Source organism: Dreissena polymorpha, chromosome 6 (assembly GCF_020536995.1).
Source record: "Dreissena polymorpha isolate Duluth1 chromosome 6, UMN_Dpol_1.0, whole genome shotgun sequence".
Classification (NCBI taxonomy): domain Eukaryota; kingdom Metazoa; phylum Mollusca; class Bivalvia; order Myida; family Dreissenidae; genus Dreissena; species Dreissena polymorpha.
In genome coordinates this window covers 81,816,056-81,843,672 of record NC_068360.1, presented here as the reverse complement: position 1 = coordinate 81,843,672, position 27,617 = coordinate 81,816,056, and the positions used below count along the sequence as shown (strand labels likewise).

At 36.2% G+C, this 27,617-nt stretch overlaps 1 protein-coding gene across 12 annotated transcripts; it reads right to left on the bottom strand.

Moving 5' to 3' along the window:
- LOC127833629 (uncharacterized) lies at window positions 1-27,383 on the bottom strand. 12 transcript variants are annotated; one of them, XM_052358983.1, is made up of 11 exons: window positions 27,337-27,383; window positions 27,057-27,156; window positions 16,026-16,672; window positions 14,187-14,345; window positions 13,419-13,920; window positions 10,242-12,014; window positions 5,565-6,482; window positions 2,946-4,007; window positions 2,424-2,771; window positions 2,076-2,249; window positions 1-1,901 (listed from the first exon to the last, which is right to left on the bottom strand). In XM_052358983.1, the coding sequence occupies exons 3-11, from the start codon at window positions 16,599-16,601 to the stop codon at window positions 1,657-1,659; spliced, it is 5,757 nt and encodes a 1,918-aa protein (XP_052214943.1). In that variant the 5' UTR covers window positions 16,602-16,672; window positions 27,057-27,156; window positions 27,337-27,383; the 3' UTR covers window positions 1-1,656. The 12 variants fall into 12 exon arrangements, with proteins under 12 accessions (XP_052214943.1, XP_052214945.1, XP_052214941.1 ...); XM_052358985.1 differs by having other exon boundaries at window positions 5,565-5,933; window positions 6,093-6,482; window positions 27,057-27,381; XM_052358981.1 differs by having other exon boundaries at window positions 27,057-27,381.
- Window positions 27,384-27,617: the final 234 nt, after the last annotated feature.

The window sequence follows — 27,617 nt, the reverse complement described above, 5'->3', positions numbered from 1 at the left end:
CTGAGAATACATTTTTATTGTTATCATGAAACAAATAATAATTCAGTTAGATGCATTCGATTCAATTACACAGCAACTCAAACAGTTTTTGGCACTAAAAAAACATATTATTGTTATATTATTATGCTTAGCAGTCGGAAGCATTTTAAACGTTTTTTATTTATGCTAGATCGAAACTGGATCTTTATTAATATGAAGTCTAATAGAAATGCTATTCAACTAAGCCACACTACCTATGAATTGTTTATAAAGCTCATCATCACCGACAATATCACCATGATTGCCATCAACGTCAACAATAAAGTTCTTAACACGTCATTCAATACCAATTTGTATTTTTTTTCAACGTTAAATGTCAGTAATCGTGTTACTTTAATATTTTCCAGAGTCTCCAGTTCCTTTTGGATGACAATGTAATACTTTATTAAATAGTGACACAACATCACAACCGAATTCCAGCTTGATCTCAACTGTCTGAGTGAATGCAGACAAGTTGTACAATTTGGAATAAATATAGCGGAATAAATTCATGAATGAAGATATTTAAATACTTCACTGAAGGAGGCAGCGGTAACGGATTTCCTAATTGTTCCTAATTGCAAACATAGTGTTAGCGTTTCCAGATGTACGTGCTAGAATACTTATAGATCTAACCATTGTTTAACTATCACAAATCTCAAACCTCCACGCAAATAAGTCAGATTCAACTCAATATCCAGATCACATAGAGCCCCCAAAAGTCATTGGAAGCCTTCAAGCATTTTAATTCTAAGCGTTTCTAACTGTGTGAACGATGAGAGTAACTGTTTGATACTAATGGTTTCCAGTTCTGTTAGCCATGTCGACATAAACACTACATAATTCCCTACGACATTGCTTCCCACACCATCCAGACTCAGAAATGTAATATTCAGGCCACGAAGAGCCACCCATAGATCGGATCTGTCTCCTGGCTCTTTAACCCTTTATCTCTTAGATACGAATTTTGTCGCATGTGTAGTCCCATAGAAAGTTAATTTTATTTAAATACCTTTCTTACTAAATTCAAGTTTTAAATGGCTTCATTTCCAACCCAAAGTTACGAATTAGCAGCAAACAACATAAAACCTGAACAGACTTAGTTACTCGCAGGCTGTTCCGGTTTTATGCTGTTTGCGCATAGCCCTTTTCACTTTGCGTGTGAGTGGGACAGGGCTAATACCAAGTAATTCTAGCTGTATGAACGACGATCGTGACACGATAACGAGTATACATTATTAAATGTCAACTTACATCTTACATGTAAAGCCACCCGTAGACCGGGACTTCAAAACCGTTCTGAGCGATGCTAGGAACTGTTTCGATGCCGAATCTGCCGAATCATGATTCTCTTTAATACCTATCAATACACATCCTCTAAGCCTCTCGAAATGGAAGCCCTTAACGTCAAATCTGTCCGTGTTCACGAGAACAACATGCTTACCAAGCGGCAAGTCTGACTTATACCATTTCAATATACGATCCACTAGCTCATGTTCTCTACTTTCATAGAGACTGAAGCTCTTTTTTTTCAGACAAAAAAGACTCTCTAACAGATCAAGATGGGGCTTCGCAAGATTATAATATGTTGTGTCCCTTTGTGAGGGCGATGTATTTACTCTTAGACGACTACTACATCTACCATTTAGACTGAGATTTACAATTTTGATGTACAGATTTTACAGATTCTTCCACCTTGAGCCTTGAACCTTGTCCCATATAGGCAGCATTCAGTCTATTGATATTCAGACACTTGATATTTAGATGCTTGATATTCAGACCATGTAGAGCCTTCCACAAAGTGGGATGGAATTCCTTCGCGCTTATAGTTAACGTGTCCAGTTGTACGAGTGATTTAAGAGACTGAAACAAAGACTCTGAACCTTCTTCCATACAGGCAGCATCCAGTCCATTGATATTCCGACACTTGATATTCAGACATTTGATATTCAGACCATATAGAGCCTTCCACAAAGTGGGATGGAATTCCTTCGCGCTTATAGTTAACGTGTCCAGTTGTACGAGTGATTTTAGAGACTGAAACAAAGACTCTGAACCTTCTTCCATACAGGCAGCATTCAGTCCATTGATATTCCGACACTTGATATTCAGACATTTGATATTCAGACCATATAGAGCCTTCCACAAAGTGGGATGGAATTCCTTCGCGCTTATAGTTAACGTGTCCAGTTGTACGAGTGATTTAAGAGACTGAAACAAAGACTCTGAACCTTCTTCCATACAGGCAGCATCCAGTCCATTGATATTCCGACACTTGATATTCAGACATTTGATATTCAGACCATATAGAGCCTTCCACAAAGTGGGATGGAATTCCTTCGCGCCTATAGTTAACGTGTCCAGTTGTACGAGTGATTTTAGAGACTGAAACAAAGACTCTGAACCTTCTTCCATACAGGCAGCATTCAGTCCATTGATATTCCGACACTTGATATTCAGACATTTGATATTCAGACCATGTAGAGCCTTCCACAAAGTGGGATGGAATTCCTTCGCGCGTATACTAAGCGTGTCCAGTTGTACGAGTGATTTTAGAGACTGAAACAAAGACTCTAAACCGTGTTCCATACAGTCAGCATCCAGCCCATTGATATTCAGACACTTGATATTCAGACACTTGATATTCAGACCATGTAGAGCCTTCCACAAAGTGGGATGGAATTCCTTCGCGCTTATAGTTAACGTGTCCAGTTGTACGAGTGATTTTAGAGACAGAAACAAAGACTCTGAACCTTCTTCCATACAGGCAGCATTCAGTCCATTTATATTTAGACACTTGATATTCAGACATTTGATAATCAGACCATGTAGAGCCTTCCACAAATTGGGATGGAATTCCTTCGCGCTTATAGTTAACGTGTCCAGTTGTACGAGTGATTTTAGAGACTGAAACAAAGACTCTGAACCTTCTTCCATACAGGCAGCATTCAGTCCATTGATATTCAGACACTTGATATTCAGACATTTGATATTCAGACCATATAGAGCCTTCCACAAAGTGGGATGGAATTTCTTCGCGCTTATACTAAGCGTGTCCAGTTGTACGAGTGATTTTAGAGACTGAAACAAAGACTCTAAACCGTGTTCCATACAGTCAGCATCCAGCCCATTGATATTCAGACACTTGATATTCAGACACTTGATATTCAGACCATGTAGAGCCTTCCACAAAGTGGGATGGAATTCCTTCGCGCTTATAGTTAACGTGTCCAGTTGTACGAGTGATTTTAGAGACTGAAACAAAGACTCTGAACCTTCTTCCATACAGGCAGCATTCAGTCCATTGATATTCAGACACTTGATATTCAGACATTTGATATTCAGACCATGTAGAGCCTTCCACAAAGTGGGATGGAATTCCTTCGCGCGTATACTAAGCGTGTCCAGTTGTACGAGTGATTTTAGAGACTGAAACAAAGACTCTAAACCGTGTTCCGTACAGTCAGCATCCAGTCCATTGATATTCAGACACTTGATATTCAGACCATGTAGAGCCTTCCACAAAGAGGGATGGAATTCCTTCGCGCTTATACTAAGCGTGTCCAGCTTTATGAGCGATTTTAGAGACCTAAACAAAGACTCTGAACCGTGTTCCATACAGTCAGCATTCAGTCCATTGATATCCAGACACTTGATATTCAGACCATGTAGAGCCTCCCAAAAACCGGGGCCAATCATAACATTGCCTATGTGGAATGTTTTGTTTAAACCCGTCCTTATTGTTGCCTTTGTGCATATAGATGATCTTCCGACAGAAGATGTTATGACACAATCCTCAAGAGTACACTTCACCTCATGGTCGAGAGTTAGCAGCGTCCTGAACAGACTTCGTAGCCCGGAGGAGTAACATTTGAAAAATGACAGTTTAATGTATGCTATGGAGGGCAGTACTTTAGAAGGGTTTCCCCATTCTGCATTGTTGAGAACAATCAAGACCGAAGTATCCGATGTTCCCAAACTGGCAGGATCTGTAAACATAATTAAATGCATAATGAAAAGAATCACACTAAAAGCGACTACATTGGTTAACAGTAGAGAACATACCTTATAATGTTCAAAGATTATACCATACTGAAAATTCCTGGCCGCTTCTCCCTGATATGTTGTAAAGTTTCCAGTTATATAACGCATATCATTTAAAATGTGAAACGGTTTCTTATTAAATGCAAATCAGTGCAAATATAGTAATACAAATATATAAATCCATTATCTTTGTTTGACATCAAGGATCTCGGAACCAAGTAAATCTCAGCTCGACGATTGTTTAATTACATCTATAATCAACAAATATTGAAGTTATTGCTCTTCAACATAAGAAACACTTAAACAATAGCATAGTGGACTAAATACCCTTTTAAATCACGTTTTATATATGAAAAAAAACGGACATCCATAGATCGGATCTGTTTCCTGGTACTTTAACCCCTTCCAACTTAGATACGTATTTTGATGCATTTGTAGTCCCATAGAACGTTATATTTAATTAAATAGCTTTCTTACTAAATTCAAGTTTTAAAGGCTTCATTTCTAACCTTTAGTTACTAATGATCAGCAAACAGCATTAAACCTGAACAGACTGCGAGTTACTCGCAGACTGTTCTGGTTTATGCTGTTAGCACATATCCATTTTCACTTTGCTTCCGATTGGAAAAGGTTTAATACCAAGTTATTCTAGCTGTGTGAACGATGATCGTGACTGCATGAACGAGTATACATGATTCAATGTCCAATAACTCAGATCTGTGAGCACAAGTATACATGATTCAATGTCCAATAACACAGATCTGTGAGAACGAGTATACATGATTCAATGTCCAATAACTCAGATCTGTGAGAACGAGTATACATGATTCAATGTCCAATAACTCAGATCTGTGATAACGAGTATACATGATTCAATGTCCAATAACTCAGATCTGTGAGAACGAGTATACATGATTCAATGTCCAATAACTCAGATCTGTGAGAACGAGTATACATGATTCAATGTCCAATAACTCTGATCTGTGAGAACGAGTATACATGATTCAATGTCCAATAACTCAGATCTGTGAGAACGAGTATACATGATTCAATGTCCAATAACTCAGATCTGTGAGAACGAGTATACATGATTCAATGACCAATAACTCAGATCTGTGAGAACGAGTATACATGATTCAATGTCCAATAACTCAGATCTGTGAGAACGAGTATACATGATTTAATGTCCAATAACTCAGATCTGTGAGAACGAGTATACATGATTTAATGTCCAATAACTCAGATCTGTGAGAACGAGTATACATGATTCAATGTCCAATAACTCAGATTCAGACACATGATCATCAGAATATTCAGAGCCTCCGGTAAGGACACTTTATGCGCGATTCATTGGCTGACATTTGCCAATGTCGATACATGATTTACTTCAAAACGAATTAAGACAATAAGCAGACTAAACCCCTTTAAATACAAACCATCTGAAACCAATCTTAGCAATCTTAGATCAGGGCTGTCATTGGTCTCGATAACAATATGCTTACCAGGCTGTTTTAGCGTCTCGAGTGACTTACACTCTGCCGATACACGATTCACTGTTACATTTTCTCCATTTCCACACAGACTGAGGGTGGTTTCAATCAGATCATAAAGAGCATCTAACAGACCGGTATTGGAATTCATGGCTATATAAAGTGTGTCCATTTGTGTGGGCGATGTTGGTTCCTGCGAAATCCGCGATGCATACTTTCTTATCAGACGACTAGGACATCTACCAATTAAACTGAGAGTTACAGTTTTGATATTCAGAATGTACAGGGTCTTCATCAAAGTGGGATGGAATTCCTTCGCGCTTATACTAAGCGTGTCCAGCTGTATGAGCGATTTTAGAGACTTTAACAAAGACTCTGAACCTACTTCCATCGAGTCAGCATTCAGTCCATTGATATCCAGACACTTGATATTCAGACCATGTAGAGCCTTCCACAAAGAGGGATGGAATTCCTTCGCGCTTATACTAAGCGTGTCCAGCTGTATGAGCGATTTTAGAGACTTAAACAAGGACTCTGAACCGTGTTCAATACAGTCAGCATTCAGTCCATTGATATCCAGACACTTGATATTCAGACCATGTAGAGCCTCCCAAAAACCGGGGCCACTCATAACATTGCCTATGTGGAATGTTTTGTTTAAACCCGTCCTTATTGTTGCCTTTGTGCATATAGATGATCTTCCGACAGAAGATGTTATGACACAATCCTCAAGAGTACACTTCACCTCATGGTCGAGAGTTAGCAGCGTGCTGAACAGACTTCGTAGCCCGGAGGAGGAACATTTGAAAAATGACAGTTTAATGTATGCTATGGAGGGCAGTACTGAAGGAGGGTCTCCACATTGTGATGGCTCTGCATTGTTGAGAAAAATCCAGACCGGAAGATCCGATGTGCCCAAACTGGCAGGATCTGTAAACATAATTAAATGCATAATGAAAACAAACACACTAAAAGGATTACATTGGTTAACAGTGGGGAACATACTTTATAATTTTCACAGATTATACAATACTGAAAATTCCTGGCCGCCTCTCCCTGATAGGTTGTAAAGTTTCCAGTTATATAATGCATATCATTTAAAGTGTGAAACGGTGTCTTATTAAATGCAAATCAGTGAAAATATAGTAATACGAATTTATAAATCCATCATATTTGTTTGATATCGAGGACCTCGGAAATAAGTAAATCTCAGCTCGACGATTGTTTAATTACATCTATAATAAACAAATATGGAAGCTATTGCTCTTCAACATAAGAATCACTTAAACAATATCGTAGTGGACAAAATACCATTTTAATTAATGTTTTTAAATGGATTATGTTTGATATAATTTAGTTTGCGTGTGAATTATGCTGTGTTTTTAAAAGACCATATTCCGTCGGTAAAATACGCTCCGGAATGACCCGGAACAAGAAAACAATGACAAGCACTGTCCGGTATTGACCAGTATAACATCATACGGTCCGGTATAGTATAGTATAAGAGTGCGTTACGATACGCTATGGGTAGTATGGTAGAAAACCAAACCGATTGGTGTTGATGTTATCCGGCATTTGTTTAAGCATTAAAATATATGGTAAACAATGTGTGTAATGCTAACGATATACTACACATTTGAAGTAAACCTGGTCCCTGATAACAGAGTGAGACATGACATGCATGTACCGACTTTACTGTAAAGAGCTATGTTATATCTATGCAAAGTGCCATAGATTACCGCTAGTGTTGGCTAAAACTTATTTTGAAATATTTGCTTAAAAATAGTCATTCAAAGACATTTATAGTAGCAAGCAATGTCCGAAAAGAGGCAAGTTTACATGATTATTAAACTATTTCAAAGGAGGGACGCAAAGGTAAAGGACTATACCAATAAGGGTAGATAACGTTTTTTTAGTATGTATTAGACAGTAAATGAAACCAATGAAACCCTTACCTCTGTTTTGTGTTTACATTTCTTAAAAAACACCTATAATAATGGTAAAAGTTTCTAACAAACCTAGACAAAGACCGAAAAATAAATGCGGACATAAACAGTATGCAACCTTTTTCTAAAATCTGGACTAGGTACCTAGTTTTTTATCACATGCGACCCAGGTTCTGACTCAATAATATCATTATGTTTGTTGAACATTTGGCAATACAAATGACTTTCAGATTGTTAACGAGCCCATTATTGAGTCAGTGTTAGACCAAATACGTTAAGGTATTTTTCATATTTAGTCATTTAGCGAGTTGGGATTCGTAAATTATTTAAGGGGGCACAATGAAATCCAGCCTAAATGGTAATTAAAACTGTGTGTAAAAAATGTAACCAAATTCCATTAACTTTGCAAACTGGAGACAAATATAACAAGAGCACCGCATAACGGGTGCCACGCTCGGCTGCGAAAGCTTGTCAGATTTTTTTAAAGAAGTCACAGTGACCTTGACCTTTGACCTTGTGACCCAACAAGAGATGTGTTCGTCAGAAACACAATGCCCCCTACTGCGCCGCTTTGAAATAAAATTTCTATTTATCATTTGGCAGGTATAGAAATCATCTCCCTTTAAAGCTTATTACTTCCCTTGAATTTTGTCCAATCCAACCGGGGGGAGGGTGGGGGAGGGAGGGTCTCACAGTCAATTATGACCATGTCAGACATCCCTGACAACCAAACCCTGTGGTTTAAAAGAAATCATAGCCAGAGTTGATCATGTATCGATGGACATAAGTCCACAGGTTTGTAATGAACATGAAAGAAATGTTAATTATATCATTTAAGAAAAAAACCTTTGACAAATCAATCATTTGAGATATAAATAATAAAAATAATAAATCTGTTCAGTAACTGTGAAAAGACCTTCAATTCTTGGTAAGAAAATATATAATATGACATTTATAATTAAATAAATAACTTTCCTTGAAAATAATTGTCTCTAACAAATCTCTATTTTTAGAAGCAAATAATTAAAAGCCACTACCGTGACTGTAGATTCACCACTCAAAATGCGCAGCTCTATGAGATACACATGCATGCCAAATATATCAAGATGCTATGTTCAATATTGAATAAGTATCTCCCTTTAAAGCTTATTACTTCCCTTGGATTTGTATGTTTTACCGTAGACCGTAAATGATGACCTTGACATTGACCTTTTACCATGATGTGTTTGTCAGAAACAAAATGCCACCTACTGCACCACTTTGATTCATTTAACAAAAATATATACGTTGGCATGTCAGATAACTATTTCCATTTAAAGCTTATTACTTCCATTGGATTTTTTTTCAACCCTAGACCTTGAAGGATGATGTTCACCTTAAAATTTTACCACTCAAAATCTTCACCTGCATGAGATACACATGCATGCCAAATATCAAGTTTCTATCTTCAATAATTAAAAAGTTATGGCCAATGTTAAGGTTTAGCACGACGCCTACGGCGGACGGCGGACGACGAGCTGGCTATGACAATAGCTCGGATTTTCTCCGAAAACAGCCGAGCTAATAAAATTACTTACTTCGAGTACAAAACGCGAACAAACAGCTTTACCGTTAAAAGAGGTATCGAAAGCGTCATTAAACACGAAAACTAAAATCCTAGGTCGCTCACCTGAGATTTAAAGGAACTGAAGTGTTCTAATCAGCTTTTACATTTTTCAACCATTGTAAAACTCGGCCAACATAAGATAACAACTAATTTTCTGAGAAAGTTTGTTATGTTGATTCGGCAAGAATGTGCCTCAAAGAGTGTTTTAAGTGTTACACCATAGCCACGCACGGTAAACATCCCCGCCCTCGTGCTCCATGTCAACGGAACCTTTTCGAACTCGGATGCTATATCCATCGTAAATGTTTTGAACAAGTTTAATGAAGACCAATAAGGGACGTATAAAGGACTAATACTGTAAGGTTTAAAGTGTTAACAAGGTTTCACTTCAGCCATATAGAAACAACTATCAAGTCACCAAGTGGCCTTGTTTATCAAGGAACCAATGTCAAACTCGGATTAGAAATCGTTAGAAAATAAGCCGGTAAAGTTTCATAAAGCCTAAGCCAAACATTCGACTTCTAAAAATGTTACAAAAGGTATACTATAATATTATAAGAACAAGTACCCTGCACCCGAACGGAAAGGCGGTATGGACTGTGTCCCGCCTTTGCCTTTTCCCTTAACGAGAATTAGTTGGTACGTCTCCCATAAACTGTTTGTCAATGTCTTTATGAACCAGACTTATCGTTGAACTCGGTCGAAAAATCATTAGAACAAAAGTGTTCTGTTATATGAAGATACAACTAAAAATAAGTCTTATAGAGTGCTACTAAGCTTTTTCTTTGAAATGAACAATTCACGTTGTTTGACCCGATATTACCCAGCTTGAAACTCTGACGCCATATTAATGGGACACGTATTCTGATTAAGTGTCATAAAGGCTGGTCGATACAACTTGCTTCTAGTGTACATCTAGTGTTTTCTTAAGGTAAATCTTTTGAATATCTGCAATTTAGATTAACCAAAACTGTCCTTATAAGGTTTCTGTTTAAAAACAAAGTCCTACAAACCATTAACATCAAACTCAACGTATTGTTAATCCAGTGACAAACTCATGTTAAAAACAACATAAATATGTGTAACTATTGTGTGATTATAAACCTTATTTATATGATATACGTAATATAACTTTACCTTTTAGCCATATAGCACTTCCTTCTAAACGCAAGTCTTTCAGTCTGTGGCACGACGACAGGTTAAACTCAAAATGTGATTTTTGCTGACCACGTGCAAGTGAACTTCCTAGAGGCAATGACTGAATATCGGTGGCATAGATTCCCAGATACAATGACCGGACGTTGGCAGTGTTTGTAGACCAGATGCGATGTAAATCTTGTATGTTGTTGTAATAAATGTAAAATTGACTGAGTGTTGGGCATATGCCATCCTGTTTGCTGGCTGCAGCCTCCTTGATTCCTTCCTCAATTATCATCTGAAATTCACTGGGCCCGAATTGTGTCTCAAAGGGATCATAGCCATGAGCAACGTTGCATTCGTTCATCAAACCCGACAATTCATTCGCAGCAACAGTGTTAATTCCACACAGGAATACAAAAACTTGAGATATATCGAGATAGGAATTGCAGTAGCGATTAAGATACCCGACAATTACGTCTTGAATGACATGTGTATTGCGTGCGATATAATACGCTGCGAGGAATTCTTGCAAAGTTTTGTGAATGAACGAGTTCGAGTTACTGGTCCGACTTTTATCTTTCCTGTTTGTTAATATTCCTGCCTTGAGAGCAAATGATAAACAAAATGTGAACTCTTCCTGAGAAAAATAGTTCGACAATGTAATGTTACTGAAAACAATAGATGTTTCTCTTTCAGAAGAGAACAACAATTTACAAGCTGCAGCTGCAAGCTTATCTAAGTGTACAATATTTGGCTGTAGGTAACTTGTCCTAGAAAAACACTCTACAGGAGAAGGGTTTAAATCATTAAAATAACCAGTCGTACTGTTCGCTTTTTTACAAAGAGTTTCGAGCCAAATTGTGTATAACGCACACAAGGAATATCCTGTTAACTGTTCCTCCTCTTTCGTCGTGTCTACCCACATACAGATAACCAGCGTGTACAACATGGGTGAAGCTGATAACGATTCAAGTTCACGTATTTCAACGAATGTTTGAAATTCTTTCACAGTTTTGTCCAGATCCTCAGTCTCGTCAATTATGCACCCGAGTATTTTTTTACAAAACATATCCGGATCGCGTATGCCCTCAATCTCTAATAGAATGTCGATTTGAGAATTTTTGATACGTTCATCAGCCAGTTTCCATGGTCGAGCTGTAGTAAGAACCGTGACCGTGTCCTGTTGTAATCCTGTCAAAGAAGGTTCAGGTAAGTTACAACCATCAGGAGCTATCCATTCATCTAGGCCATCCTGAACTACGAGACATTGTTCAGTCTCTATAATTTTTTTCAGAAGTTTGTGCACATCATTAAGATCATCTTCGGAATACATTCGATCAACGAGCTGGGCTCTAATCATCTGACGTATATCCTTCTGTCCTATTACGTCTCTCAACGAGATGAAAAATATGAACTTGAATTTTTCAATTGTCATCAAGTCATCAAAAGCTGTATTTTCATCCGGAGCAGTCATCAAAGGCTTATTGCACCAATCATGAACTAACTTAGCTGCAAAAGTTGACTTTCCGGAGCCGGGGTCGCCTTGCACGTAAATATGTCTATTTGCAAGATCGTTTGTATACAATATTTCATTGTACAAACTTACTTGTTCCGCTTTCTTTCGTGTACCATCTTTCTTTATATTGATCCGATGTATTTTAGGCGTTGCGTATATGTCTGTTATACACTTATCAAGACTTTGATCCAAAGGAGAAAGAGGCACATAGCTAGATGTGTCCTTGTAATGTTTAATCAAACGTCGAAGGAAATCTGAAATACAAATTTAGCAATGTATGTACTGACAGAAGTTGCGTTGCATGCTCTTTTATTTAGGTAAAACTGTATGCACGACTAAAATGAAATAAAAGTGGGTTATAGGCCATACATGTAGGTCGTTTATCTGATACTTTTGGGAACTGAAACGTATGAGTAAATTGGGTGATGTTTCCCAAACCATTTTGTAATTTGGACGAGATATCACAAGAACAAAATGTCTGAGCACGTTGCATTTTTATTTGACCAAAGATGTGAACACAATACATTACTATTGCCACATAAAGAAACTTGCACAACCTGATGCCCATGTTGTTCAACTGACTTACACCGGAACATACATGTAAACAGGATAGGCATCCAACGGCCAGTTAAAATCACGCCAAAAGCCATTTTTACCCGTGTCATGCGGTCGTGGGGCAGACATTTCGAGGTGAGAAAAGTAAAAATCAAATCAATCTTCCTGTTGTCTCTCACTTCTTAAGTCACAGTCTTTTTTGCGGCTAAAGAATTTGATTTAAGTTACTGTATTTCATACAATATATGCGGCCCAATGTGATAATACAAATAATAGGGAGTTGAGGTTTGTTTCCCTGGAATAATTATTAGGAAGTCGTCAAAATGAATTGTATCCGAGAAATGAACGTACAATTCGTTAATTAAATAACAGCTAAGTACTTACAACATTGAGGTTGTTGTTACACAGATATAAAGTGATTTCAAAATAACATTTTCAAATCATTCTTTTAAGGCACTTTCTAGCGTGCGTCAACTCTATATTCAATAAAAAAAATAAATAAGGGATTGTTATTATTAATTCGAGGTGAACGCACGTCCTTCACTTGAGAGGAGCGAGTTAAGTGTGAGAAACTGTCTGAATCTGAAAAAAATCGCTTGTGATTGCAAGTAAGTGATATATTTGACGTTCGCAAGTGGAGTTGTCATTTAGCCAAAGTTTAAAATAATTTTGGGGTGTGAGTTGAATCGGACTGTACATTTGAAGCGTCCAAATCAATGTGGCAATTAACAAGTGAGTAATACATGGGTCACTACCCTTTACTGACCGCTTTACACGTGTTGGACTGCATACGTATTTTATGGGACACGCGGTCCAAGTGTGGATAGTGAACAAAAATATTATACATGTGGCCTTGCGATTTCAGAGAAAAAGATTTCTAAAGTATCCACTTCACACATATACAAGAACAATATACATGTAGCCTAAGGGTAGGGCAATATTGCAACACAGAGAAATGATTTCTACAAACTTGAATGGAAAACCATACGAAATTTAAGAGAAGACAATTTTAAATCAATAGCAATATAAATCTATTAAAATGGAGGCATGGTCATTTAGGCCATTTATATGCAACTTTAAGTACAATACTAATTCAGACGTACCTTCGCATGATTTCGCATAGTTTGATTCTGATTGCTTTCGAGAATGCCCATCAAGTGTATTTTTAAGTTGTTCAGTGTGTTCATCCAGTTTCATTTCACATTTTTCAGTGTGTTCATCCAGTTTCACTTCACATTTTTGTGAGTGTTCATCCAGTTTTACTTTACATTTTCCAGTGTGTTCATCCAGTTTCACTTCACATTTTCCAGTGTGTTCATCCAGTTTCACTTCACATGTTTTAGTGTGCTCATCAAGTTGCTGTTTACATGTGTCATTGTGCTCCTTGAGATCATTCATGTATCGTTGAATGGACTCCCTTATCTCTTGAAGCGTCTTCTCGGCTATATTTTCAACTTCCTTCACTTTATCTTGAATAACTTCCTTGTCCTTATCTTGAAAAACTTCCTTAAGCTCATCTTGAACAACTTTCTTTAGTTTATCTTGAACAGCTTCTAGTAAATGGATAATTTCCTCCGTGGTTATCTTCAACACGTCATGTTGCAGCTGCATTTGAGAAAGCGTATCTAAGACATACGTTCATCAGATCATTGCCATTTCACAAATGTACCATACATTGTGTATGTAAATTTGTATGTTTAATTACTTAACAAATAATTGGTGCTCTTTATTTCAGCTTTCCATATAACATCTAATATAACATGCTTATCTTCAGCTAAGAATTTTCATGCCGATTAAACATTTGTGTGCTCAATAGTACTTTACAACGTGTATGGTGTCGATTTCATAACACATCTAACAATATATATTACCTTTACTAATTTGTTCACAGCCTCCTGTGATGCGACAATGTGTGCTAGACACGTTGGGTCAGTCAGCAAGTCAGTCAGTGTTGTGAAGATGACCTGGAGATCTGCATCTGTGAGTTTACACTGAGACAAATGACGTACAGTCCTGCCAATCTCACGCGCCTAAAAATATCAACATTCCATGTATTTAATCAATTCTTGCATAAGGTGTTAGCGATAACCTTTTTAAATATGTCATATTGTTATTCATCTTTAAATGAAATTGTACACCATATTTTATACATCAAAACTTTATTTATGGGTCGTATGTTTGTTTGCAAAATTATGTGCATTAACATTATTCCAAACGACAATATGCGCACGTAGTAATCCAAGAAAAGAAGGGTACAAGTCATTTGCATATTAATGTTAAGATAAGCGGCTAACAATAAATATAATATAAACAAAATGTATTAATTCAAGTAAAAATTTACGCAATCATTTTAAACAATCTGTGTGACCAATCCCTCTAAACTGTTACCTCATACGCCTGCTTGTGTTTTCTTACACAATATGATATAACGTTGTTTTTACTTATGTAAGACTATTATAGTCGTTTGACCATTGGGACTTATCAGTTTTTGCGCCCTTATCGATAACGAGCTTAGTTTCCCATTGACCATTTTTCTTTGCATAAATGTTACCAAAAAAACGAGGATCAATTATTGTGATTTTTGGACAGTGCAAGGAATTGCTTCCAAGGCGCACACGTCTAATCGAGTAGATTTAATCCATTAAGGTGCTCGATCTATAGCAGTTTTTTATCCTTCCTCGACGCCCGCAAATACCCCTTTTTTATTGACTATTTTTTCCCCTAAACGATCCACCTCCCCTACATTTCTTTAAATTAAAGAATTAAAACACTTAATTTTGTAAATATCATATGATTTCAACAATCGCAATAATACTGTTTGTCGGAAACAAATTCATCAAGAATACTAAAGGGGCGTCTCCAGTAGTCGCCGAACGACATCAAAACTGTTTGCTCGCGAATGTTGTCGGACATAAACAAAAGTATGTTTCTAAACACACCTGTTGCACATGTTATTTTTCCGGAATTGCGTATATTGGAGGAAAGAACAATAACAATCAAATTAACGACATACATCAATTAATAAGTAGGGATTTATGAAATGCTCCTTTAAGTTGAAAGATCGAGAACACGTTTAAGATACAAACAACACATTTATAAGAAATCTATTCTTTGAAACGAGTCAATTTCAATTTGTGTTTATTCTCGCATTTTAAAAATTTATAGAATAGTTGTATTCATGTGATATTGATCTGTGTATAATCAGATTGATATGCATATTCTGCTTTATTTTAGTGTCACTCAGTACTTGCATAAAAATGTAATGGAAACTATTGAAAACATTATTTTAAAAACTATTTAATATTAATTTAAATCAAGTAAAAACATAAATAAAACACAATTGACACCTACGAGTTTAGTTTAGAGAAGTTAATATATTACATTTATTTGCGAATAACGCGTTAATGTTCGACGGTTGTTCGTGCTATTTTTATTTAACTTATTTGAATTAAACGCGTGTACCATGCCCTTTTTACTTCATTTACCCATGCCTCTTTCCACTCCAGGTAAAATCTTATGAGCCGGGCGACGGACATCACGGTATCCTACCATGCCTCTATCCCTCAAGGTAAAACATTAAGAGCCGGGCGACGGTCATCATGGTATCCTACCAGCTTCTCATTCGCACTATGTGCTTGAAGAGAAGCTTATAAGAAACTCGTCTCGGTAGACGGGCGGATAGTAAATTGAATTAAATACAATACGTTTACCTTTGTCAGTAGACATGGGGGATTGCTTTGTCCTGAACATATAGGGAATGAAAACTTGTTGTCGAAGTGTTTACAGTTCATCATAAAACTGATGATGCCATTGAAGTCTGTTTCTTGCACCGAATTCTTTGCAGTATATCCGTCCGGAGGAAAATACGCCTTGGCAATTTGCCAAGGATGTTGTGCCCATAGATCCGCCCTTGTATTTTTCCACGAAGGACGGGCAAATCTGTGCAGATTTTTTATTTCATCGAGAACTTTATTACACACGTTAGTAGGGCACGGTCGTGGTTGATTTGTCACGGTATCATGCATAGCCTTACATGAGCTGTTTGCGCCTTGTTTATCGCATACTCCTCGTGTCGGGCAGTTCAGCAAGTTTGCGGTGTTACAGCCAAAGCAAACAGCTGGTGCCATAACACTTGACCAGACAGCGTTGTATATATTCAAATGTAAAGTTTTAGCTTCGTTCTCTGCGAAATGATCTAAGCCAGACTTTGCAATATCCACTGCCAACCATGCCTTTAGCCAGTTGGTACTTTCTTTCTCAGTGAAAACATCTGCCAGACTCGCCATTATGCTTTATCTACACATCAGAAGGAAATCAGATGTGTTTATAACGAATCACGTTGTGGCTTGAGCATCACCTGATAAAAACAAAAACAATTGAATATTTGACAATTATATTTAAATACATGAATGATTTGGTTCGACCATAGTCGTTATCATTTGTGCATTGCACCGATGTTGTTGATGATTATGAATATTATAATAAAATTCTTACAATGACGGCAACAACGATCTGGATTATAGTTATTAGTCATAGTATGTTCATCAAGAAAACGGTGATTTTATTAATGGTAGGTATGGTTGGAATGTTACTGCTTTGATGAATTACGATTTTATTATGATGCAGAATGCCTTTACTATCTTTTTCTTATGATTGTTGAGATACATTGTAGTTGCAGTTAATATATTTTATGTTGTATCTTTATATTATATGAGATTATCATTATTTTTTATCGAGAAAAGTTGTTGTATATTACAGTAGGCTCAGTCTTCGTGACCTTGTCCTGACATGTTTTGTGAAAATTCGGACGACATGCAGAATAGTATCTTGTTGACTCGTACGTGCCTTTTTCGGTCTGGAGTTTTTTTTAGGAAAACAATGCCTGTCAAGATGACTGAAGGCTGTTAGCAAGTTTCACGAAGACTATTTCCTATATGGTAATCATGGAGATGGTACTGTTTATATGTTGCATCAATACACGTAGTGTTTAAATAATATAAAATTGTATATGTATACTGCGAAGTTGTGTTTGAAGGATCGTACCCTATGTGTTTAGTATGGTATGATGGGTTTTAAAATAATGTATTTTGTGTGTGTGTGTGGGGGGGGGGGGTATGGTTTTGATCTCCGCTGTCTGTAGGTTTGTCCTGGCCAAACGGTCGTTTATCCTCCTACACTATAAGCACTAGAACCTTGACTCTTACACACACGGTAGCTATGAGCATATGTGCGACGATGCAGTATTTGGAATTTTGATCTGATCCCTGGGTCAAAATTATGGGGGTAAAATGGGAAAAAATAAGGACATTTTAACTCATTTTACTAACAATATGCGACGCACATGATAATAAGGGGTCAGATCAAAATTCCAAATAGTGCACCGTCGCACATATGCTCACAGCTACTATGTGTGCAAGTTTCGAGGTTATAGTGCTTATAGTGTAGGAATAGATAGTGGCTGACCACGTCCACCCAAAATTTTGTTTTAACATAACTTCTACATTTATTCACCAATTGACTTCAAATTAATACTGAACATCTCTTATTACAACACGGTCTATCTCGACCATCCATGTCCACATAACACGCCCCAGGGCCATTGATAAAGATAAAGGCAGCATGGTTCCCGTCCATTTCCGAGAGGTCCACGGGTACTACTTTTCCGTACCCCAAATTTTTTTTCGTACGCACAATTTTTCGTACCCAATTATTTTCCGTACCCATTTTTTTGAACCTAAATTTGTTTTCGTACCCATTTTTTTTCGAACCCTAATTTCCCCGTACACCCAATTTTTTTTCTTACCCAAAATGTTTCGTACCCGATTTTTTCCGTACCGGACCCAATTTTTTTTGGACCTCATTTTTTTTTCGTACCCATTTTTTTCGTACCCAATTTTTTTCGTACCCACATTTTTGTTCGCGCCCAGTTTTTTTCGTTCCCAAATTTTTTCGTACACAATATTTGCTTCGTACCCACATTTTTTTCAAACCAACAATTTTTTCATACCCAAATTGTTTTTCGTAGTATCCTCATTTATTTCGTATAACCCATATCTTTTTGGCACCCAATTTTTTGTTCGTACCCAAAACAATTTCTTACCCAATTGTTTTTTTTGGCATAATTTTTTCTTACCCAAAATGTTTGTACACAAATTGTTTTTCGTCTTACCCACATACACAATTGTGGTGATGTAGATACACTTAAATTAATGCTTTTATATCCATCCTCTTCAAAAGCATCGTCACACCAGTACTGTCAGTACGTTGATGCTTATTTTTCATTGATTATCCCCACGCTCCGAATTGGAACGAGGGATTATGTGGTTATCTCCGCCGTCTGTCCGTCCGTCCGTTCTTCCTGGCCACTATCTCTTCCTACACTATAAGCACTAGAACCTTGAAACTTAAACACATTGTAGCTGTGAGCATATGTGCGACAGTGCCCTATTTGGAATGTTGATCTGTCCCCTGGGCCAAAAGTTATGGGGGTTGGGATGGGGCCGGGTCAGAGATTTTCACTCATTTTTTTAGGTTATTTTACATTAACTTCTACATTTCTACACCGATTTACTTCAAATTGATACTGTACATCACTTATGACAATACGGTCAATCTCAACTATGCATGGCCCCATTACCAACCCTGGGGCGCCCCGCCCACATAGACCACGCCCACCCAAAATTTTGTTTAAACATAACTTCTTCATTTATTCACCAATTGACTTCAAATCAATACTGAACATCTCTTATGACAACACGGTCTCTCTCGACCATCCATGTCCACATTACCCACCGTGGGGCCCAACCAACATAGTCCTTGTCCACCCAAAATTGCCTTTTAATATAACATCTTTGCAGCGTGGGGATACGCGTCGGCCTCTGACGCGCCACTTCTAGTTTTGGTATGTGTTTATAATAATAATAAATATTGTAATTATGTTTACAATGGGTTGTTGATAATTATTGTTGATGTGTTAATAATGGTATTCAATAAGTTAATAACATATATTAACTGTGCTATGTAATGCATAGTTTTGAATTAATACTTTACTATGCCGTATTTATGATACTATACTGCTGCAGTCAATTGAACAAAACAAACGTTATTTTTTTTATATGTTCGTCATATCACCGCGGTCTACTTATCACCTCAAACAGTTCCTGAGATACTGGCTTGTAGACTAGTACTAAGTTCACAGAATTCAATTTAATATGAAGTGATATTTTTATAACTTATTAATTCTATTTACTTTACTATGGGAACACTACTAGATGACACAGAGTGTTTAAAGTATATTAGTTTTTTTGTATACATGTATTTGTTTTGTTTTTGTAAGATTGTTTGCTGTTTTTTACAGTATGTCAGTTTTATCAAAGCTGTAAATGTATAAACTCACACTGTTCCTGAAAAGCTGACAAAGCAGTACTGAAGCGCACAAGTGTACCAGTATATGACCTACTTGAATCAGCTTTAGAGGGATAATTGCCATACAAAGGATTCCATGACTTATCACCAAACAAGTAAAGTAGCCGAGCCAGGGATCACACCTCTAATGTGTAGTCCAGCGATCTACTTAAAGAACATATTCAGCAAGTAACTGATTGCCTCATCTGCAAAAGAGGCAGTCTAAACAAAAGTTTATAGGTCACATGTTCATTATTAATAGATCAAATATAGATTTAAGCCCCTGATAAACCATGTATATTGAAGGAAGGTCAAAATAGATTCAAATGGATTTGGGCTTTAAAGATTGAGAAAAATCACGTTTATTTACTAAAATCGGAAAATGGGTTTGTTGTTTTGCCAACAAACACTTTCAAGTTGATTATAAACGTGTTTTTTTTTTAAATTACATTTGATAAGGTAAAACTAATACAGCTAGATGGCAAAATGACCTTAATGTTGACATTTATTTTAAAGCGAAACTATTTTTTGTAGGGGGGTGATTTAAAAGATAAAGGTTTCACCAAACACTTTTCACAACTTATGCTATTGAAATATCAAAGCGTTGAAGGCACTGAAGTTGTTCGCTGTTGTATAATCTTAGCCGCAACTCAGTTTTCAAAATTATGTTATAGCTTTTTATATCGCAAGTTTGAAATGAACACAACCCATTCAAATTTATAAAGAGTGTGTCTTAAAGCACAGGTCGAGATGTGCTTTTTTTCAAATCATTAATAAAAAAGATAATTTAAGCTTCATTTTGGGAAAATATGGCTTAATGCAGATGCATAAATTGTCATCCCAGTACCAGAAACACTCTTTAAACGAAAAACACCATAAAATCAGAAAGTGTCGTTCTTGATTAGCCTGCGCATTGCACAGGCTAATCAGTGTGAACAGGCTAGTCTTATTTGACATGCGTGAAGCCCCGTTTTCCCTGAATGCAGCCAATATGTACAGATTTCAATGATAAACACTAGACTGGCCAATGTTGTCTTACAAGCTGTTAAAGACTATTGATACATACAATGCAGTAAACCAGTGGTGAACTATAAACAGGCAGATGCGGTGGTTAGAGCAGACGCTCTTAGCATTCGTCATCTGCATAACTTTACTGCAGGTAGTGCAGATAGGTAGTGGTTATCGTTCCTAGCGTAGCTAACAGCAGACTGACTTGCAGTGATCGTTTCTAGCGTAGCTAACAGCAGACTGACTTGCAAAATTGCCCCTACCTTAGTTCATCAGTTACAAAAGTCATTTCATTTCAGATTCTTCCAACTATACGATCGAAAACATAATAATAACTGATTTTATATACCGTAATTACTTTAAGTTTTCGAACACTCTAAGTGTTCGAACACCCTCTTTTTTAGCCAAAGTAATTATTTTTCGTGACTCTTAATTTTCGGACATACGGGTTTTCGTCCATAATTAATGTCTCTAAATTTTTGGACAGTATATTTAACCACGCTATTCTACAGACTTCGGTCCTGTTTTCGCTTATCTTGTTACACTTCGATCATGGATTTGTACAACCGGATTAAGGTAATAAAAACTGACAGATGCTCGCCTGAAGGAAATCGACCATTACATTCGCGTAATTGGGCTAATAACCATGTATACAGTAGAAAGTAATGGATTCACCCAACAGCATTTGTAACAGTGTCGTCCTATTAAGGAAGCAGTATGTTTTCTGTTTTTACTTTTTGTTATATATCATTACAGGCAACAGTTAACGAAGCTGTGCAATTCTATTTATTTATTTCAAACAGAAAAAGAAAAATTAATCACAAGAAAATTATTGTACATTGATCAATAGCATATATTTCAATATTATTATCTTTTTTGGACGCCTTAAGTTTTGTCTCTAAATTTTCGGACACCTGTAATTTATTAATATTTTTCGTATCTATATATTCGGACACTAAAAAATTATTTTTAAGTGTCCGAAAACATAGAGTAATTACGGGTAGATTTTTATTTACCCACAAAATAAACCTTTTTGTTCGCGCCCAGTTTTTTTCGTTCCCAAATTTTTTCGTACACAATATTTGCTTCGTACCCACATTTTTTTCAAACCAACAATTTTTTCATACCCAAATTGTTTTTCGTAGTATCCTCATTTATTTCGTATAACCCATATCTTTTTGGCACCCAATTTTTTGTTCGTACCCAAAACAATTTCTTACCCAATTGTTTTTTTTGGCATAATTTTTTCTTACCCAAAATGTTTGTACACAAATTGTTTTTCGTCTTACCCACATACACAATTGTGGTGATGTAGATACACTTAAATTAATGCTTTTATATCCATCCTCTTCAAAAGCATCGTCACACCAGTACTGTCAGTACGTTGATGCTTATTTTTCATTGATTATCCCCACGCTCCGAATTGGAACGAGGGATTATGTGGTTATCTCCGCCGTCTGTCCGTCCGTCCGTTCTTCCTGGCCACTATCTCTTCCTACACTATAAGCACTAGAACCTTGAAACTTAAACACATTGTAGCTGTGAGCATATGTGCGACAGTGCCCTATTTGGAATGTTGATCTGTCCCCTGGGCCAAAAGTTATGGGGGTTGGGATGGGGCCGGGTCAGAGATTTTCACTCATTTTTTTAGGTTATTTTACATTAACTTCTACATTTCTACACCGATTTACTTCAAATTGATACTGTACATCACTTATGACAATACGGTCAATCTCAACTATGCATGGCCCCATTACCAACCCTGGGGCGCCCCGCCCACATAGACCACGCCCACCCAAAATTTTGTTTAAACATAACTTCTTCATTTATTCACCAATTGACTTCAAATCAATACTGAACATCTCTTATGACAACACGGTCTCTCTCGACCATCCATGTCCACATTACCCACCGTGGGGCCCAACCAACATAGTCCTTGTCCACCCAAAATTGCCTTTTAATATAACATCTTTGCAGCGTGGGGATACGCGTCGGCCTCTGACGCGCCACTTCTAGTTTTGGTATGTGTTTATAATAATAATAAATATTGTAATTATGTTTACAATGGGTTGTTGATAATTATTGTTGATGTGTTAATAATGGTATTCAATAAGTTAATAACATATATTAACTGTGCTATGTAATGCATAGTTTTGAATTAATACTTTACTATGCCGTATTTATGATACAATACTGCTGCAGTCAATTGAACAAAACAAACGTTATTTTTTTTATATGTTCGTCATATCACCGCGGTCTACTTATCACCTCAAACAGTTCCTGAGATACTGGCTTGTAGACTAGTACTAAGTTCACAGAATTCAATTTAATATGAAGTGATATTTTTATAACTTATTAATTCTATTTACTTTACTATGGGAACACTACTAGATGACACAGAGTGTTTAAAGTATATTAGTTTTTTTGTATACATGTATTTGTTTTGTTTTTGTAAGATTGTTTGCTGTTTTTTACAGTATGTCAGTTTTATCAAAGCTGTAAATGTATAAACTCACACTGTTCCTGAAAAGCTGACAAAGCAGTACTGAAGCGCACAAGTGTACCAGTATATGACCTACTTGAATCAGCTTTAGAGGGATAATTGCCATACAAAGGATTCCATGACTTATCACCAAACAAGTAAAGTAGCCGAGCCAGGGATCACACCTCTAATGTGTAGTCCAGCGATCTACTTAAAGAACATATTCAGCAAGTAACTGATTGCCTCATCTGCAAAAGAGGCAGTCTAAACAAAAGTTTATAGGTCACATGTTCATTATTAATAGATCAAATATAGATTTAAGCCCCTGATAAACCATGTATATTGAAGGAAGGTCAAAATAGATTCAAATGGATTTGGGCTTTAAAGATTGAGAAAAATCACGTTTATTTACTAAAATCGGAAAATGGGTTTGTTGTTTTGCCAACAAACACTTTCAAGTTGATTATAAACGTGTTTTTTTTTTAAATTACATTTGATAAGGTAAAACTAATACAGCTAGATGGCAAAATGACCTTAATGTTGACATTTATTTTAAAGCGAAACTATTTTTTGTAGGGGGGTGATTTAAAAGATAAAGGTTTCACCAAACACTTTTCACAACTTATGCTATTGAAATATCAAAGCGTTGAAGGCACTGAAGTTGTTCGCTGTTGTATAATCTTAGCCGCAACTCAGTTTTCAAAATTATGTTATAGCTTTTTATATCGCAAGTTTGAAATGAACACAACCCATTCAAATTTATAAAGAGTGTGTCTTAAAGCACAGGTCGAGATGTGCTTTTTTTCAAATCATTAATAAAAAAGATAATTTAAGCTTCATTTTGGGAAAATATGGCTTAATGCAGATGCATAAATTGTCATCCCAGTACCAGAAACACTCTTTAAACGAAAAACACCATAAAATCAGAAAGTGTCGTTCTTGATTAGCCTGCGCATTGCACAGGCTAATCAGTGTGAACAGGCTAGTCTTATTTGACATGCGTGAAGCCCCGTTTTCCCTGAATGCAGCCAATATGTACAGATTTCAATGATAAACACTAGACTGGCCAATGTTGTCTTACAAGCTGTTAAAGACTATTGATACATACAATGCAGTAAACCAGTGGTGAACTATAAACAGGCAGATGCGGTGGTTAGAGCAGACGCTCTTAGCATTCGTCATCTGCATAACTTTACTGCAGGTAGTGCAGATAGGTAGTGGTTATCGTTCCTAGCGTAGCTAACAGCAGACTGACTTGCAGTGATCGTTTCTAGCGTAGCTAACAGCAGACTGACTTGCAAAATTGCCCCTACCTTAGTTCATCAGTTACAAAAGTCATTTCATTTCAGATTCTTCCAACTATACGATCGAAAACATAATAATAACTGATTTTATATACCGTAATTACTTTAAGTTTTCGAACACTCTAAGTGTTCGAACACCCTCTTTTTTAGCCAAAGTAATTATTTTTCGTGACTCTTAATTTTCGGACATACGGGTTTTCGTCCATAATTAATGTCTCTAAATTTTTGGACAGTATATTTAACCACGCTATTCTACAGACTTCGGTCCTGTTTTCGCTTATCTTGTTACACTTCGATCATGGATTTGTACAACCGGATTAAGGTAATAAAAACTGACAGATGCTCGCCTGAAGGAAATCGACCATTACATTCGCGTAATTGGGCTAATAACCATGTATACAGTAGAAAGTAATGGATTCACCCAACAGCATTTGTAACAGTGTCGTCCTATTAAGGAAGCAGTATGTTTTCTGTTTTTACTTTTTGTTATATATCATTACAGGCAACAGTTAACGAAGCTGTGCAATTCTATTTATTTATTTCAAACAGAAAAAGAAAAATTAATCACAAGAAAATTATTGTACATTGATCAATAGCATATATTTCAATATTATTATCTTTTTTGGACGCCTTAAGTTTTGTCTCTAAATTTTCGGACACCTGTAATTTATTAATATTTTTCGTATCTATATATTCGGACACTAAAAAATTATTTTTAAGTGTCCGAAAACATAGAGTAATTACGGGTAGATTTTTATTTACCCACAAAATAAACCTAAATAAGAAAAAACAACATATTTATCAAAAGGAAATATCCACTTCCCACGAGCCACCTGTGGTGGTTTCTAATGTAAGTAGAAAACACTTGTTAATCTCAGCTTCAACCAAAACCTACATTATTGTTATGGGTTGTGGGAATGCCAAAAGACAACAGGTCAACAACTGCTTCCATTTTTCCAGGTGAAAGAAAGCACCGAGAGGTGATAGAATGTCGAACTGTTGGTACTGCTACTACACCAGGCTGGTCTAATTAAGACAACGCCTCATAAAATTCTTACCAGAATGTTAAATACATACCAGAATGTTACCTAACTTACTGAGTCCGTGCTTTTTACAAAAAGAGCACCGTCCACATAACGTTCAAAATGATCAGTATTTGAGTGTTTAACTCAGTTTCATTGGTTTTAACAAAATTGACGCAATATAAATGAAAGTAATCACTTTGTGCATTATAAATATTTCACCAATACAAGGGTAATAAGAACAGGTTAAAGGTTTGGGTAGCCATATATATGTATATAAACCTTGTATAAATAAAAGTAATTTGTGTCTCAAATCTGACACATACAGGCATACTATTGGTGTTTAAAGTATTGAATGCATCTGATAAAACTTGTTAGATTGGTCATTATATCAATTTATATGTGATGTATATGTGAATGTTAATGAACTAATGTATTAATTGCATTTTTTTTTATCAATTTGTGAACATTGCTGCCATGTGTCATGTTCATAGAGCTTTATTTATATTTGCAGCTGTTTTAAATTTTAATACATATTCAAAATATAAAAATTTCTTAAAATAAACCTATATGAATGCTTTATTACTTTTGAACGTGTCTGCATTTATTGTAAATAAATATTCAAATTAAATAACACGTCATTTTCAGGCTAAATTATGCTTATTTAAAATTTAAAAGGGTGCGATAACAAAACTGGCAAGGTTCAAAACATAGTTCTTTCCGTTCTTTTACATCGGATGATCAGGCCAGGTATCATTTTAACGGAGGATTTTTTTTCAATAACTACAATAAAAAGATACTTCTAAGAAAATGAATCTCCTCTGCATACAGACATCTGTAGAGCATCTCGTTAAAGTAATTAAACACACTTAATACGCATAAAAGATATTAGAAATTACCACAATAGACATGGCTCAGATTGTTCAATGGTTGTTATGCAAAAATGACCTCTTTGGAAATATGCAATACGGAGGGATACTCAATGATTAGGTGGAATGTATCCTTAACGTGACACGCATACAAAACGAAAGTGCGTGACAAACGTTGAAGTCACACCCAATAAAAATGAAGTCACTGAGTACAGAGTATATACATCGCCACAAGAAGATCCAATAGGAATCTTCATTCATTTGAACCAGAAAATAAGTGTATTATAATGTTACTCTATTACTCTAATTAGTCGTTTAGATATGAAGTCTGAAGGTCGCTTAAACATGTATGATAAAGATACACTTTATATTCTGCTGCGTTGTCGACTGTCGATTTTGCAAAAAAGTCAAGACGAAAAAACAACTAACATACCACATAAACGAAAAATAAAGGCGCCAATATGATAAAAATGGGATTTGTGTGCTTTTACTTAGTGTAGGTGAACTTATAACCTGCCAAAACGAACATAACAAATATCGGCAATCATAAACCTATCATAACAATAAATTTATAAGTTACTTACAGTTTTTCAATAACTTTCATAATACTATGTATATTATGATATATAATTGTAAATTTTAAGAAATTTACCTGAAACACAATGATGCACAGAGTTGATAAGGTGTTATGGGATCCCAACATCAAGTAACAGTTGGGTTACCATAGATCGCGGAAAAACACATGGAAATTCCTGTTAAATTTTATAAATAGCACATAACTTTTTTTCATCTCCAAAATAAGATATAATTTGCAATATTAAATCGATTTCTCCGGTATATTTGAAGTATCTACTTGATAAAACACGACTCTCTCCGATATCATATTATTTGTTAAGTTTCCGAATACAGATAAAATCACGAGATGCGTTCACCTTCGCGGGTATCCTTGGTCTAATCGTGTGCAGTAGCACTGTTCAATTTTTATCGACATGAAGAGTATAGAGTGCGGTGTAGTTTTATCGAAATTTAATGTTGTCTAACCGTATGCACTCTCATGATGAGTGAGAAAATATTATGATGTATTCGTTAATAAAACAAAAACAACACAAAACCTGTAAACCATGCTCAATTGCAGTGTGTACGATGTTAATATTAAAATTGGTCCCGTGGATTAACATTAAGGTCGTTTTTCACTGCTGAATTGAGCTGAAAA